At 45.1% G+C, this 15526-nt stretch overlaps 1 protein-coding gene across 9 annotated transcripts in view; it reads right to left on the minus strand.

Annotated features, from left to right (window-relative positions):
- The window catches only part of xdh (xanthine dehydrogenase), a 179186-nt gene that overhangs the window by 134004 nt on the left and 29656 nt on the right, over positions 1 to 15526 (minus strand). For 6 of the 9 annotated variants that reach the window (XM_069887778.1, XM_069887780.1, XM_069887777.1 and 3 more), the window contains one exon: positions 6450 to 6529. In XM_069887778.1, the coding sequence (XP_069743879.1) occupies positions 6450 to 6521 (72 nt within the window). In that variant the 5' untranslated portion in view covers positions 6522 to 6529. Of the gene's footprint in view, positions 1 to 6152; positions 6180 to 6449; positions 6530 to 7070; positions 7175 to 15526 lie in introns of those variants that run through there. The other 3 variants (XM_069887774.1, XM_069887775.1, XM_069887783.1) reach the window with 2 other exon arrangements.

The following is a 15526-nucleotide window of genomic DNA, read 5'->3' on the forward strand; positions in this document are numbered from 1 at the left end:
TTTATCTCCCTCTATTCCCTGCCATCTGTCCGCCTTCTCTTTTGAATCTGCGGAGGGGGTGCTGGGAGAAGAGGGACTCTCCTTTTGTTTATTTTTACGGACTTTATGAATATTTTTCTATGATTTTATATTCAATGTGTTATCGTTCTTGTATTGAGTCCTATATTCTGCATTTTCTTAAAAATTAAATAAAATATTATTTTTTTTAAAATGGTACATAAATCCCTTTTTATTCTCCCCACATTCTTATCAACTTCCCCCAGATTCCACCACTTGCCGACACACTACGAGGAATTTATGGCCACCAAGCCACACATCTTTGTGTCATTGGAAGAAAGTAGAAAACCCAGGTGAAACCTATGCAATCACAGAGAGAATGTCCAAACTCCATACGGACAGCCCCTGAGATCAGGATCACTGGGGCTATGAGGCAGTGGCTCCACTAACTTTGACCACTGTGTTATCATTAAAGAACAACTTTGGGTCAAGTACGTTAGCCTTGTAAGTGATAGGCCTGTCCCACGGCACCACAGACAAGGCCACTTCAGTGAGAGATTCCGGACTTGGTGGCAAATGGAAAGGAGGAACAAAAAAAATGGGGCTTGTTCGAAGTATTTACTGATAAATGGAAACATGGCTGATGACTGGTGATCATCAACATTTTGAATATGGAGAAATCATCGAGGGAGCTACCATCATCAGAACGGGTTGAGTCAGAGTGATGTGACTTTGGCTTAGCAGGCTTGGGCGAGAACCGATTAAAGATGAGGGAGAGCAGGAGTTGAAATAAGAAAGGGGCACCCTATTTCAGAAACAAAAATGATTCAGCAGGTGGGCACAGGTAAGGGCAAGTTTTAGAAATTATATATTTTGTTCCTCTGGTCATAAATAGTGGGAATGGCAGCCAAGGCAGGGAATGGTGCTCTTGAAGAATGTGGGTTGTCAGGGAAGCCAGCAGTGCCCCTGATTACTTCATCTGCGAGAAGGGCATCCAGCTGTAGCTCCTGACAAACTGGAGGAAATTGGAACTGGATTTTGATGGACTCCAGATCATTCGGGAGGCAGAGGAGTTACAAGAACACATCACACCTAGGAGGCAGGACGAGTGTAGAAGGGAACAGAAAAGCAGTGTAGGGCACCCTTAATAACAAACATACCATTTTGGATACTGTTGGAGAGGACCTACCAGGGATAACCCCTGGCAATCAGGTGTCTGGCATGGAAAAGGGATGGGAAGAGAAGAGGTGAGCTGTGCTGATAGGGGATTCCATGGTTAGGGGAGCAGATAAGAGGTTCTGCGGAAGAAATTGAGTTTCCTGAATGGCATGTTGCCTCACTGGTGCCAAGGTCCAAGAGAATGGGTTCATGGCATTCTCAGGAGGGAGGATGAGCACCCAGGTGTTATGCTCCTCATCTGATGTGGGTAGGAAGGTTGAGGAGGTTCTGCAAGGAGGGTTCAGTGAGTTAGTTACAGGGAAAGATTAAACCGATTAGGACTTTATTCCCTGGAGTATAGAAGAAGGAGAGGAGATTTGATTGAGTTATTTAAAATTATGAGGGGGGCAGACAGAGTAAATGTAGATGGGCTTTTTCCACTGAGGGTGCGTGAGATCCAAAGCAGAGGACATGGGTGAAAGGGGAAAAGTATAGGGGGAACGTGAGGGGGAACATCTTCACACAGAGAGTCGGGGGTGTGTTGAACGAGCTACCCGCTGAGGTGGTGAATGTGGGCTCAATTTTAACATTGAAGTATTTGGACAGGTGCGTGGATGGGGGAGGTATGGAGGGCTATGGAATGGGTGCAGGTCAGTGGGATTAGACAATCAAAATAAGTTTTGGCACAGACTAGAGGGGTCGAAGCGATCTCTTTCTGTGCTGTAATGTTCTATGGTTTGATTCAAATTTTGGACAAAACCTATGCGACTGGTGAGGTTGTACCTGAAGAATTGTGAACAGTTCTGGTCTGCTTACTTTAGAGAGGGTATTATACTGGCTTTGGAGGTGTTGCAGAGGAGGTTCAGCCAGATGATTCTGGAAATATGAGGGTTCGAATATGAGGTGAAATTAAGTAACTTGGGACCATATTCATTGGAGTTTAGAAGGATGAGGGGTAACTTGTAGCAAAATATAAAATTATGAAAAGGAGTAGATAAGGTAGAGGGGATCTTGTTTCCACTGGCAGGTGAGTCTAGAACTAGGAGACATAGCTTCAAGATTTGGGTTAGATTTAAAACCGAGATTAATTGGGAAATACTATTTTTCCCCTAAAGAGTGGTGAATCTGAGAAATTCCTTGCTCGATCAAAGAAGTTAGGACAGAGTTAGACTTTTGAACAATGAGAGGAACTAAGAGTTATGGGAACAGGCCCATGGCCAGATCAGCTGTGATCTTATTGAATGATGGAGCAGGTCCAACAGTTTGGATGGCCTACACCTGCTCCTACTTCATATGTCCTTATGTGCATTAATTAAGGGCAAGCACCCGGCTCCTCCATCCGGAACTACAAGTTAGTAAGATCGAGGCTGATCTGATTGTTAATCTCCTTCTCTTTCAACCCTTGTCTTGGTTTTAACATATGCAAAATACATTGCTACATATATTAATAATAATAATAAGGTAATATCATTTCAAGTATCAAATAACAATGAACAAGGTACATCTGAACCCGTGTTATTAAATGGAAAAAAAGCATATATTCCTCAACCAACAATCAAACCCCACCCTATAAGAGCTGTTGGTCAAGTTGAGGAGTCCACTACTAATAACTATGGGGTTGTAGCGGTGTGGTGAATCTCTGCTGAGCTGTCCGTCTCCCCTCTGGCGAGCCTTGCTGTACTAACATTGGCTGTGCATTATCTCACCTGTTAAGGACACTCCCCTTGGGTATAACTGTATATGCACCTATTGTCTTTCATTATTGTACCATGAGTTTCTGCTAATAAAAGCCATGATTATTGTTGGACCACATCATCTTTGTCTACTTCATCAACTGGCACTTCAATTTTATTAGCAGAAATGGATGCAGCCCTCAACCCAGAGCGGCTGATAATCAACCAGTCTGCCCCGAGGGCCAGAGAAATTTTCAACCATTGGATTGCTTGTTTCGATTACTACATGGCTGGAAGCAACGTGATCGATGAGGCGAAGCAACGTGATCGATGAGGCGATACAGTGGGGCCACCTGAACTCTCTGCTGGGTGAGGTCCCTTTCACCGTAACGCAAGGAGCTACCAGTCTGGCTATAGCCCGGGAACGTCTGACTGGTTACTATGCAGCGCCACGGAATATGGTGCTTGCTCGACACCAGTTACTGACTAGACACCAGAAACCCAGGGAAAGTGATGCTGCCTATGCACTGGCTCTCGATTCACTGGCAAATGAATGTGATGTCAGGGCAGTCAATGTGCAACAACACCGCAATACCTTGAAGCTGGATGCTTTAGTCAAAGGGATTGACTCCAGTTACATCCGACGAGCTACTGGAGACGGAGCCCTTAACCTACAACCAGGTAGTCACTCTAGCCAAAACACTGAGAAGTGCCATGCGGTCCAGTGAAATGCTAGAAACTGAAAAGGAAACATCCAGGAGTGCTGGAACCCCGAAGGAAAGAAAAGGGTAAACTCCTGAAAAATGCTACTTCTGTGATGAGAGCTGGCACCCCAGACAGAAGTGTCCGGCTTGATTTGCTTCCTGCAGCTATTGCGGGAAACTCGGCCACTTCGCTTAAGTGTGCAAGGCGAAAAGTACTCCCACTGATAAGATGAAGAGGAGCACCAAAATAATGCATCCTGGAGCTGCAGGAATGAAGACAGCTGTGAAAAGGGGGAATCTTCAGACAAGCAGGCTAAATTGACTTCAAGTGATGGCGAGGTGAGATCCACTGTGATAGCTCAATTGACTCTAAAGCTTGGAGGATGTTACGGACTGGAACGGTCGACTATAAAGGGGGAGGTGAATGGTGAGACTCTCGACTGTCTAATAGACTCGGGGAATACTGACCACTACATCCACGAGAAAGTTGCCAGAGCCTTAAATTTGCGGAGATATCCAGCAAACCGAAAGATATCGATGGATTGTAGTGAACTTACAAAAACTGTACGGTACAAATTTAAAGTTACTTTAAATTTGCAGGGACATTGCCTTGCTGATGTGTGGCTCTTTATTATGCCGGAGCTCTGCGCCCCTGTGGTACTGGGGTTAGATATTCAATCTCAGATGAACAGTGTAATTTTAAATTTCAGTGGGCCACTACCCACACTTTCCATCCCCTGCGCTAGTTACTGCGGTCTGTCCGCATTAAAGATCAATGCTCCTTCCCTTTTCAGTGATTTATCCTGAGTGTCAGCCGATTGCCACTAAGAGTCATTCTTACAGCAAAGAGGATCGTGAGTTTATCAAAGCGGAGACCCAGATACTGCTTAAAGAGGGAATAATTGAACCTAGTAAGAGTCCGTGGCGGGCCCAGGTGGTAGTCGTGAAAAATCACAGTAAGAGACGACTGGCTATTGACTACAGCCAGACAAGCAACCAACCGTTACACTAACCTGGTTGCCTACCCCCTGCCACGCATCAATGAAATGATTATACTCCGCTAACGACCTCAAAACAGCTTATCACCAAATCCCCATTAAGAAAAGGGAACGGCCCTATACGGCTTTTGAGACTGATGGGGGGGTTATACCAGTTTAAAAGGGTACCTTTTGGAGTCACTAATGGTGTGTCAGTGTTTCAGAGGGAAATGGATAAGATTGTAAGGACGTATGAGTTACAGGGTACATTTCCCTATCTGGATAATGTCACTACCTGTGGGAAAACACAGGCTGAGTACAACAACTTAAAAGAAATTTTTAGCAGATCAACCTTACATTTAACAAGGGCAAATGTCTGTTCAACGCGACAGAGCTACCCATTCTGGGCTACATTGTCCACAAGGGCGAAATCCGCCCAGACCCGGAAAGAATGGCCCCCCTTAAGAAGTTATCACCCCCAGACTCAGCAAAAGCCCTTAAAAGGTGTATGGGATTCTTTTCCTACTACTGCAAATGGTTTCGGGACTACGCCACGAAGGCACGCCCTCTGTTTGACACTAAATCTTTTCCTCTCTTTCCAATGGCCTTGAAGGCTTTCGAGAGAATTAAAGCTGATATTGCCAAAGCTGCACTCTTGTTTGACCACGTCGTCTTTGTCTACGTCATCAACTGGCACTTCAAGAAGCCAACTCCGGAAATGGTAATTGAACGCGGCGACCGGCAAGACCTGAGATGCCCATTTCCATAGGCTGCCGGTGGAACTGGCCCCATTGGGGCCCGGATGCTGGAACCAAACAATCAGTGGCCGGCCCACTCAAGCCACACTCTGGTTGGGGGTGGGGGGAGGGTGACGTGGCCAAGCTGGGTATCAAGGCAGAGCTGCCCCTGAATAAGCTTGGTGTCTTACACACTCTACTGGTGTGTCTTTCTTCTCCTGCGGATTCGAGCTATAACCGAGGGCTGTAGCCGCAGTGACCATTGCTACAGGGTTATTTAAAAAAAAGAAGCAGAGGTAATTAATCTACAAATTTTGGAAGTAATTGAGAAAAGGACCCCAAAGAGGAAGAAAGTTAAGATCCTTTGCAGTAGTAGAACACCTGATTTTTTTTTTTCTCTAGTGATAGTGTCCGATAATTATTGAGTATGAGTGGGAGAGACGGCATCTCAGCGAAATGACCCTTCTCGGGACGCAAAAACCACTACTTGGGATTTTGAAACAGTCTGTATTCAATCCATTGGCTCCAGTTACTCCAAAAATAGGCACAAAAGGGCTTGGAGTCAAATTAATATTAAGAACTAATGAGAGGGCGCTAAATACCTCTCGCTAAAAATTAAATTGAGAAGCCGAAACATATGCTATAACGCGTTATGCATTTATCACATTTAGAGGAAATATTAGGGTAAAATTTAGCTAACTGAACCTTGGAAAATGGGCCTGATGGATGACTTTAAATGAAATTAATGAATGTCTAACACAAAGAGAAGATGAGTGAACACATTTCAAAATAGAATTCCATGTAGTCTCATCTCCATTCTTGCCTGCCTACAGTCACAGTTCACCCCCTTCCTAAAAGTAGTCTCTTTTCAACCACCCTTTGAGGAAATGAGTCCCTGAGACTCACCACACACCCCATGAAAATGTGTTACCAAGTTCCTTTTCTTCGATGGAAGAATCCTGTGGGAAGAAGCAAAGGTGTAGATGTGTATTTTCTTGTCGCTGGTCATAGCCAGCAAGACCTTATAGGTTTCAATCAAGTCCGAGCTTAAATCTCAGAGCAGTACAACACTGGAAGAGATCACAGAGATGGGAACTGGTCAACGATGACAAGTATTTTGAATTTGGCATACTTTGGGTCAGAACCCAATGCGAACATTTAATTCACTCTGCTGCTGTTACAGGCCTGTGACCCCCTTCTTACCTTGTGTCCATTGACAAAGAAAACCAACTCATTGCTTTGCGACATCATGGAGTTCTCTATACCATGGCTCATCCTCCGAGCTGTTAAACAGTGTACAACAGACTATTAGATACTTTAGAAACAAAAGAACAAAGCATGCATCTTTTCCATTTCCTTCTTGTTCCCTCAACACCTGATGCGAAGCTGGAATTAACTTCCAATTGGGAATTGCGTGTGATATTCTGGGGCAAAAGAAGAGCTGGTATTCAAAATAAAACCTTGCCTCAGGGCCAGAAAAATGGACAGATATCTCTCAGCTTTTGGTGCTTGGGGTGGAGCTGGGTGGCAAAAGGGCTGATGTGGAGGAGGAAGGAATAAGCTGACGAGAGGGAGAGGGAAGTGGGGTGAGAACATTGGGACAGTGCATGGCAAGAAGGATGGGTTGAGAAGAGCTTGATCAATGGTCGCAAATGAGCATCAGCTTGAAGAACCTCCTCCTAATTCTACTGTAATGAGCCCAGAGGACTCTCAAAACCAGCAACCACAGAAATTCACCAAGACAATGGCTACTCAAACAAAACTGGTTTTATTTTCTTAATACATAACAAAGGAGGAAAAACCCAACACCCAACCCCAACCAACCAATTTTCCCTTGCAACCGCTGCAACCGTGTCTGCCTGTCCCGCATCGGACCTGTCAGCCACAAACGAGCCTGCAGCTGATGTGGACATTACCCCTCCATAAATCTTCATCCGCAAAGCCAAGCCAAAGAAAAGAACATAACATTAAGGTCAATACTTAACTAATTACCATTAACTTAACTGAACCCCCTTCTAATGCTAAGCTCACATCTATGTAATTTGAGTTCAGGAAAGTTCTTTATCGCTGTCCAATCATTCACTTTTCACTTATATAACCATATAACAATTACAGCACGGAAACAGGCCAATTTGGTTCTTCTAGTCTGCACTGATCCTCTAATCCCACTTACCAGCCCTCTGCCCATATCCCTCCATCCCCCTCCCATCCATATATTTATCCAACTCTTTCTTAAATGACAAAATTGACCCTGCCTCCACCACCTTTCCCAGAAGCCCATTCCACACAGTAACCCCTCTCTGAGTAAAGAAGTTCCCCCTCATGTTACTCCTAAACCTTTGCCCGTCAACTCTCAACCCATGACCCCTTGGATCCATCTCTCCTACTCTCAATGGGAAAAGCCTTTCCACATCAACTCTATCCCTCTCATTATCTTAAACACCTATAGCAAATCCCCTCTCTGCCTTTTACGTTCCAAGGAATAAACACCTAATTTGCTCAATCTCTCCTTGTATTCCAGATGCTGAAACCCAGGCAACATTTTTATAAATCTTCTCTGCACTCTCTCTATCTTGTTAATATCCTTCCTATAAATCGGTGACCAGAGCTGCACGCAGTACTCTAAATTTGGCCTCACCAATGCCTTGTACAGTTTCATCATTACTTCCCAACTCCTATATTCTATGCACTGATTTATATAGGCAAGCATACTAAAGGCCTTCTTCACCACCCTATCCACATGTGCTCCTACCTTCAGGGAACAATGCACCGTAATTCCTAGATCTTTCTCCTCCACTGTATTCTTCAACGCCCTCCCATTTACCACATATGTCTTGCTTTGGTTATTCTTTCCAAAATGAAGCACCTCACATTTCTCCAAGTTTACTGGTATCAGGCAATTTCTGGACTGAACAGTTATTATATTCACCAGGCTCTGGTGCTTTAACTTAAGTTGTTACCATTCAGGAAAGTCTTTGTTGGTTCCAGAGAGATATTCATTGTTAGTTGGACACCCTACTGATCTCCTTCAATCAGCAATTGAAGTGTCTTGCTGAAGAAACTTCGCCCCTCTTGGGTTTTATCCCCCAAAAGATAACCTCTTCCAGGTTACCACAAGGAGTTCTTCTCTTTTTCCCCTCTTCCAGGAGAAATACAATAACCGGCCACATCATCTGCAATGGACTACAGAGATTTAGAAAAGACTGAACTCAGAACTCAAAACCTGTCTTGAAATGGGGACTTGCCGCAGGTCTGCCAACTTGCAACCTTCACCACAAACTTCTGCAGGATACTCTGGCAAACAATGGATGTGTTCTTTCTGTTTGCAAAACCATGTGGCCCCTCTTATGGCAACAAACTTCAACCAGACATTTTAAACTCCGGCACTGTTCAAACATGCTGGTCCATTAACACCTATTTGTGAAACTCTCTCAAACATTTCCCATTGTCTCTGCAAATCCAACTGTAGACATAAAGTCTACCCTTGCATATTTCTTTGTGAAATTTGACCTGATAACAAAACCTAAAAATCTTATTAACTTATTCCATAACTACAGACTATACTTCCCTGGTTAGCTTCAATGGATGGCTCAAGGCTCACCTCATTCTCTGTGCCTCTGCCCCAATAAAATTTCACGTCGGAAAATTGGGCTTTTCTTACCCAAGTGCTGCAAGCACACACAATGGCTGAGGTTAACCCCATCTCATTGTGACTGAAAAGCAGCACCCCTCCGCTACTGCTTGGTTCAATAGAATAAGCCTTGTGAATGTCATATGGGGCAGGAGTAGATCAGATCTGCCAATGAGCTTGCTATGTCATTAATTACTCATCGCTGACCTAACCACTGCATTATCTCGACTTTGCGTCCTGTCCTGCTCCCATAAACCTTGACTCCCCTGTTGTAGCCACAGCGGCTTATTCTGCAGACTGCCATTTAGTGAACAAATAACAAGAACAGACCCCACCTCACATCCTATAAAGAAGGGCAACAACACAGAGAATTTGCAGTGTACCGAACGTGACACAACATGAAAAGGAGAGATGCAGAGAGACTTGGGTGTTACTGTGCATCAGTCATTGAAAGTGGGCGTGCAGGTTCAGCAGGCAATGAGGAAGGCGAATGCTATGTTGGCATTCATAGCAAGAGGATTTGAGTACAGGAGTGCAGAGATCCTGCTACAGCTGGACAGGGCCTTGATGAGACCACATCTGGAGTACTGCGTGCTGTTTTGGTCTCCTTATCTGAGGAAGGACATCCTCGCCATGGAGGGGATGCAGAGAAGATTCACTAGACTGATACCAGGGATGGAAGGACTTGCATATGAAGAAAGGTTGGATAGACTAGGCTTGTATTCTCTAGAATTTAGAAGATTGTGAGGGGATCTTATAGAAACATATAAAATCCTTAAGGGTTTGGACAGACTAGTCGCAGGTAGGTTGGTTCCAATGCTGGGAAAACCCTGAACCAGGGGTCACAGTTTAAGGATAAGGAGCAAGTTTTTTAGGACAGAGATGAGGAAAATTTTCTTCTCTCAGAGGGTGGTGGATCTGTGGAATTCTTTGCCACAGGAAGTAGTTGAGGGCAGTTCCTTGTCAATATTTAAGAGTAGGTTAGATTTGGCCCCTGTGGCTAAGGGGGATCAGGGGGTATGGGGAGAAGGCAGGAACCAAGTACTGATCAACCATGATCATACTGAATGGTGGTGTAGGCTTGAAGGGCCAAATGGCCTACTCCTCTACCTATTTTCTATGTTTCTATATCAGGAAATCAATAGATATGGGATGAGTGCAGGCTATTTGTATATTGTGCAAAAAAATGCTTCTGTTTACACCTGAAAAATTCTAAGCCTCTGGCACGAATGAAGCCTTAGTTACAAATGGGAGGATTAAAGTTGCTTACTACAACCACTCTGTGGCATTTATATCTTTCCAGAATCTGCTGACATGGCTGTTCCTCCATCTCCCAGTAGCTCACGGGGGCTTACAATTTATCCCCTCATGGTGATTGCCCCTTTCTTATTCTTGACCTCTGCGCATTTTGCTTCTATGGTCGAGCCCACCCAGATGTCCTCTTTAAACGCTGCTGTGATATTTTCTCTGATCCGCCGTGCAACTTCCTTTAAACCCTTCTGAATTCTGAAACTGGCAGACCTGCCCTTTCTGCAACCATGATTCTGTGATGACTGCCAAGTCCTTGTTGCATGTACTAATTCCAAGCCCTAAATTCATCTGCCTTATCCGTACTACTCCTTGAAATAAGTTCAGATGTGGACCATTCAGCCTTTTGAGCTTGCACCACCATTCAATATGATCAGGGCTGATGTGATTAATCAGAAGAACCGCATCCAATGTCTTTTCTCTGAAAATCTCCTGAACTGGCCTCTGTGATCATGAGTTCCACAAGTCCACCAAACTCTGAATGAAGGAGCTTCACCTCATCTCAATGCTTAATGGATCAACCCTGATCCTCAGACTGTGACTCCTTGTTCTGGAGTTCCTCAACATCAGCAAAATTCTTCTAACCTGCCTGGTCCCGGCAGAAGTCGGTGTTTCTCAATGAGATCCTATCCTATTCTACTAAATTCCACTGAGCATTACCCTACTATATTGAGTCTTTTGTTCATGTGCCTGTCCTGCCATCCCAGGAATCAGCCAAGTGAACCTTCACTGCACTCATGCAGTAGCAAGGAAGTTCTTCCTCAGATTAGTAAACCAAAAATGTATATGAAGTAAGACCTCTTTGCTTTTATATATTTAAAACAGGCCAACAAGTTCAGCAGGGATTCTTTACTGCATTCCGATCTTCAACATCTGATGAACATGACACCTAGATCTCATTGCATCTCCTCTTATCCTGGTTCAGAAGAAGGTGCATGGCAGGTACTGTATAGGCCGAAGGAAACAAACGAGATACTTGTGGAGTTTAAGAAATGCAAGAAAGCAGAGGTGTAAAAGATCTAGTCAAGGTAACTGTGGGAGTTGGTGGGCTTGTAGAAAATGCCCGTCTGCCGAGGTAGTGACCTGAGATTATGCCTCCAATGCTCAATCTCACTCCCTTGTCCCCCTGTCAACAACTCTTTCCCCTTCCCTGCCCCATCACCTCTCCTCACTCATCCCCCATCTCCTCCTTTGAGCTCCGCTTTTTTTCCTACTCTCCTAGCCCACCGAGTCTCTCTCTCTTCCCTCCTCCTCCTCTCTGACCTCCCCCTTCTGACCTTCCCAACCCACCATCTCTGCTCTGACCTCCCCAACCCAGGGGAAGGTTGAATAGGTTAGGACTTTATTCCCTGGAGCTGTCAGAGAAAGAGAAGTTTTGATAGATTATGAGAGGTAGAGAACATAGACCAGCACAGTCATCAAGGTTTTGCTGACCTATATATTTACATCACGATAAAAAAAATAAACCCTCCCTACGTCGTAAACCCTCACTTTCTTCAATCCACGTGCCTGTATAATAATCTTTTAAATGCTCCTAGCATTTCAGCCTTCACCTCCCTTGGCAAGGCATTCCAGGTATCCACAACTCTCTGTTTAAAAAAAAATCCTTACCCTAATGTCTCCTCTAAACTCCCCTCCCTTCACTTCCTCCTGTACTGCCAGATGGAGACCACCCGCAAATTGGAAGAACATCACCTCATCTTCCGACTGGGCCCCCTCCAAGTGAATGGCATCAATATTTGACTTTTCTGGCTTTCATTAACCCCTCCCCCTCCCCACTCCACTCCCGCCTTCTTCATCTGTCATCTCTCCATTCCCTGTCTCCTTTTGCACAAACATGAAAAATGTATACCTTGTAGCGAGGTCATTATGACTACTGCCAGGTTATAGCCCTAAGACTCTAGCTTGAATCAACTGGAGAAAGACACACATACACACCAGTAGAGTGTGTTCAAAACTGAGTTTATTCAATGGCAGCTCTGCCTTTTATAGTCAGCTCTGCCGCATCACCACCAGGATACGGCTTGAGCAGGTCGGCTGCCGATTGGTTACCTCAGATGCCTCGATTGGGCCCCCTGTGATCTACCGCTGATGATTGGCCAGTTTCACCCCTCTACCAGCGGCCTATGGAAATGGCACGATGCTTTGCCAGTCCCCGCGTTCGACGGCCATTCAAGGCCTAGTCCCTTATCACATCTTTTGTTGGTCTGGATTCCTTCCCCATTGTTTGAATTCTGAGACTTTTTGATACATCCTGTTTCTGCCTTTTCTAATTTTTCCTTGAAGAAGGGCACAGGCCCAAAATGTCGGCAATACATCTTTTTTGCATAGAACTTGCGTGATTTTTCCGTTCCAAAGTGTCTCCCTATCTTCCAGGAGTGGCTGGTCACACAGGAGTGACCAAAACACCAAATGCTCGTATCACACCGTGAGTTTAGACAAGATACCTACGGTATTTAAGGAGGCTGGACATCCTATTCATTTAGCCTGCTGTTCATGGATTGCCTGCAGTTCAGTTTAGACTGCAGATGATCTGTGAAATTAACGAGAGGTTGAGGAGGTAAAGTGTCGGAATGGGTGTGAGTACTTATTGCCGTTCCGATCTTTTTACACAGACTGCATTGCAGGAAACTGGGAATCATTTCCTGGAATACAGCAGCTGTGTGAAAACCATATCTGTCTCCTATAGATGCTGAGTAGACCAGCTGAATTCGTTCAGTATTTCAGTATTTTTAATACAATCACAGCATCTGCAGCCGATTGTGTTTCTCTTTGTTGCCCCCCACCCTAGGGAAAAAAGGTGGATAGAGGTACAAACAGGTTTTTGCCCCTGTGATTGGGTGAGACAAGAATGAGAGGGCATAGGTTAAGGTTGAAAGGTGAAACAGGGGGAGCTTCCTCACTCAGAGGACGTAGAGAGCCGTGGAATGGGGTGGTGGGGGACGTGGGTTCAATCTTGACATTTAAGATTGAAAGGGTATATAGATGGAAAGGGTATGAGGGCTCTGGTCTGGGGGGGAGGGGATAGATCAATGGGACTGCAGAATTCGATGATTTTAAGCAGTTTTCTATCCATGTCAACATATCACCTACTCAACCATGTTTCTAACTTTGCACAACAATATCTTGAGCAAGACTTTATGTATGGTAAGCCTTTTGAAAGGCGAAATATACATCAGTTGGTTCACCATTTGTTTGACGGTTACATCCTCAAAAAAACTCTGTTAGTATACTTTTCCATTCATAAATCCACGCTGACTTGGACTAACCCTCCAAATGGTCACCAATCACCTCTTTAATAACTGACTCCAGCATTTTCCCCTCTACTTTAATCAGGTGAACCGGTCTATAAATCCTCTGCCTCGTCTCTGAAAATGTGGTGTGACAGAGCTGCCCTCCAATCCAAACTAAATGCTGCAGACATTAGGGAAATAATTACCAATGCATTCATTTTCTCTGGGGCTATCTTCTTAAGTAAGCAGTCAAGCCCTGGGGATTTAGCAACTTTGAATACGATCAATTTATTGCGGAAAAATTTTGTGACTTATAACAATCTCAAAATTCAAAGTGCAGGTCCAGGTTTATTGTCAGAGTACATACAGGGCAATACATACAAACTTGAGATTCCTTTTCTTCAGGGCCAAGCAGTAGTGTGTAAAAAAAATACTCGAGAAAAGGTCAAGTTGAAGTTCAAGTTTATTGTCATTCAATTGCACAAGTGCAGCCTGACAAAACTGCATTTTCCAGTCCTCAATGCAAAAACACACAACCAGACATAGCTGTAGCACTCACTACATACTGTTGTGGTATTGGTCGGGAGGTCACCAGCTAAACCGGTGCCCCCACCAGGCTTGCCTGGTGCGGAGGGTGGCTAGACCCTCCTACAGTGGCCGTCTAGCCAACATGTGCAGTGAATGGCGTCCCTGGCCTCGAAGCTCGGTCCAGCCATTCACTGTGATAGAACTTCCCCCCAGCCCCCCCCAGCCGTCATGGACCTCACCATGCCGATGAATCTGGGAGGGGATGTCGAGAGGATGAAAACCCCGACTCACCTAAACTCCATTCATGCACATACTGCTCCTTTCTGAGGAGCAGGGCTATCCTCATATCAAGTCCCACAAACTGACTGAACCTACAGGTTGGAGGGCCAGAGGAAGATATGTACTGTATACAAAGATAAATAAATACCTTTTCATGAATTATGATGTCTCGGAAGGTTTGTATGAGCAGTTTGAGATCAAGAGTTCAAGAACCCTTTATTGAAATGTGATAAAACAGGTGTAATATTACACAAATTAACTTTAGTCTGTCATTTAATAACCTCCTTGATGGCACTTTGGCAAAGGTAGTATGAAAATTTGAGGTCATGTTTAAAAAAAGCCTGCTGGAGTAAAAGTGACCATAAAACAATGCACACCTTCAAGATTCTTTTATTGAGATGAAATAAAACAGATAAAGCAATTTGACAGGAACATTTACTTCACCCTATTGTAGGCAAAGATTTGCCATCAGCAGAAATTTCCCGGCCACCCTTATAGTCAGAGAAGGGAAGCCTCCTCCCCTTCCAAGAGTTACTGAGTATCCGTGGATTCGCCTCCAGCCCTCCCCCAGCCTCCGCAGCTGCGCAGACTTCAGTCCAAGTCATTGGCGACCCGAGCACCAGATCCGAACCTCCGATACGTTCAAGAAGCCTCTCGCATGGCCGTTTTGATGCCTGGCATTCCTTCAGCCGCTCTTAAGCCAGCCTCCTGCAGCCTGCGTGGGTTCCTCGCCTCGTGTCGACTGTGTGTTCTTCAGCCTCACTGGTCTGCCACCCTGGCGACCGTCCTGTAGGGTCTTCTCTGCCTCTTCTCAAACGGTGGGGGGGGGGTTTGGGGGAGAGTGGTGTGATCGCTGCTGTGCAAATAATTCTGACGCAAAGTCCACAGACTGTACAACAGGCTTTAATTAGCTTAAACGTGTACACCTTAGTATCTTTGCTGGCTCCAGGTGGGGCCAGCCTCCCAGGTTGCCTACCTGCAGGTACAGTAGTTGCCCCATGCAGGAGGCTGATAGGAGTGCGGCCAGTGTAGTGGTTGTCTCCCATTTTCCTTGTGCCCTGCGCCAGTCCTTTGCTTCCCCAGAGTCTGAAACTCCTCGAGGCAGCTACCGAACATCATCTTATGCCCACAATAGCAGGGGTTTCACTGTCGCCTCCTTGAACAGGCTGCTTAAAGCCAGTACAAAGCAGGCAGTAATTGTTTTGAGCAGTGGAACTCTGTGGAAGAGCTCTGTGGCTCCGCTCCCGCTCTCCGCAGGTGCACACTAGCAACAACCTTGCCATTACAGCAGTGCCACCATT

Source organism: Narcine bancroftii, chromosome 6 (assembly GCF_036971445.1).
Source record: "Narcine bancroftii isolate sNarBan1 chromosome 6, sNarBan1.hap1, whole genome shotgun sequence".
NCBI lineage: Eukaryota > Metazoa > Chordata > Chondrichthyes > Torpediniformes > Narcinidae > Narcine > Narcine bancroftii.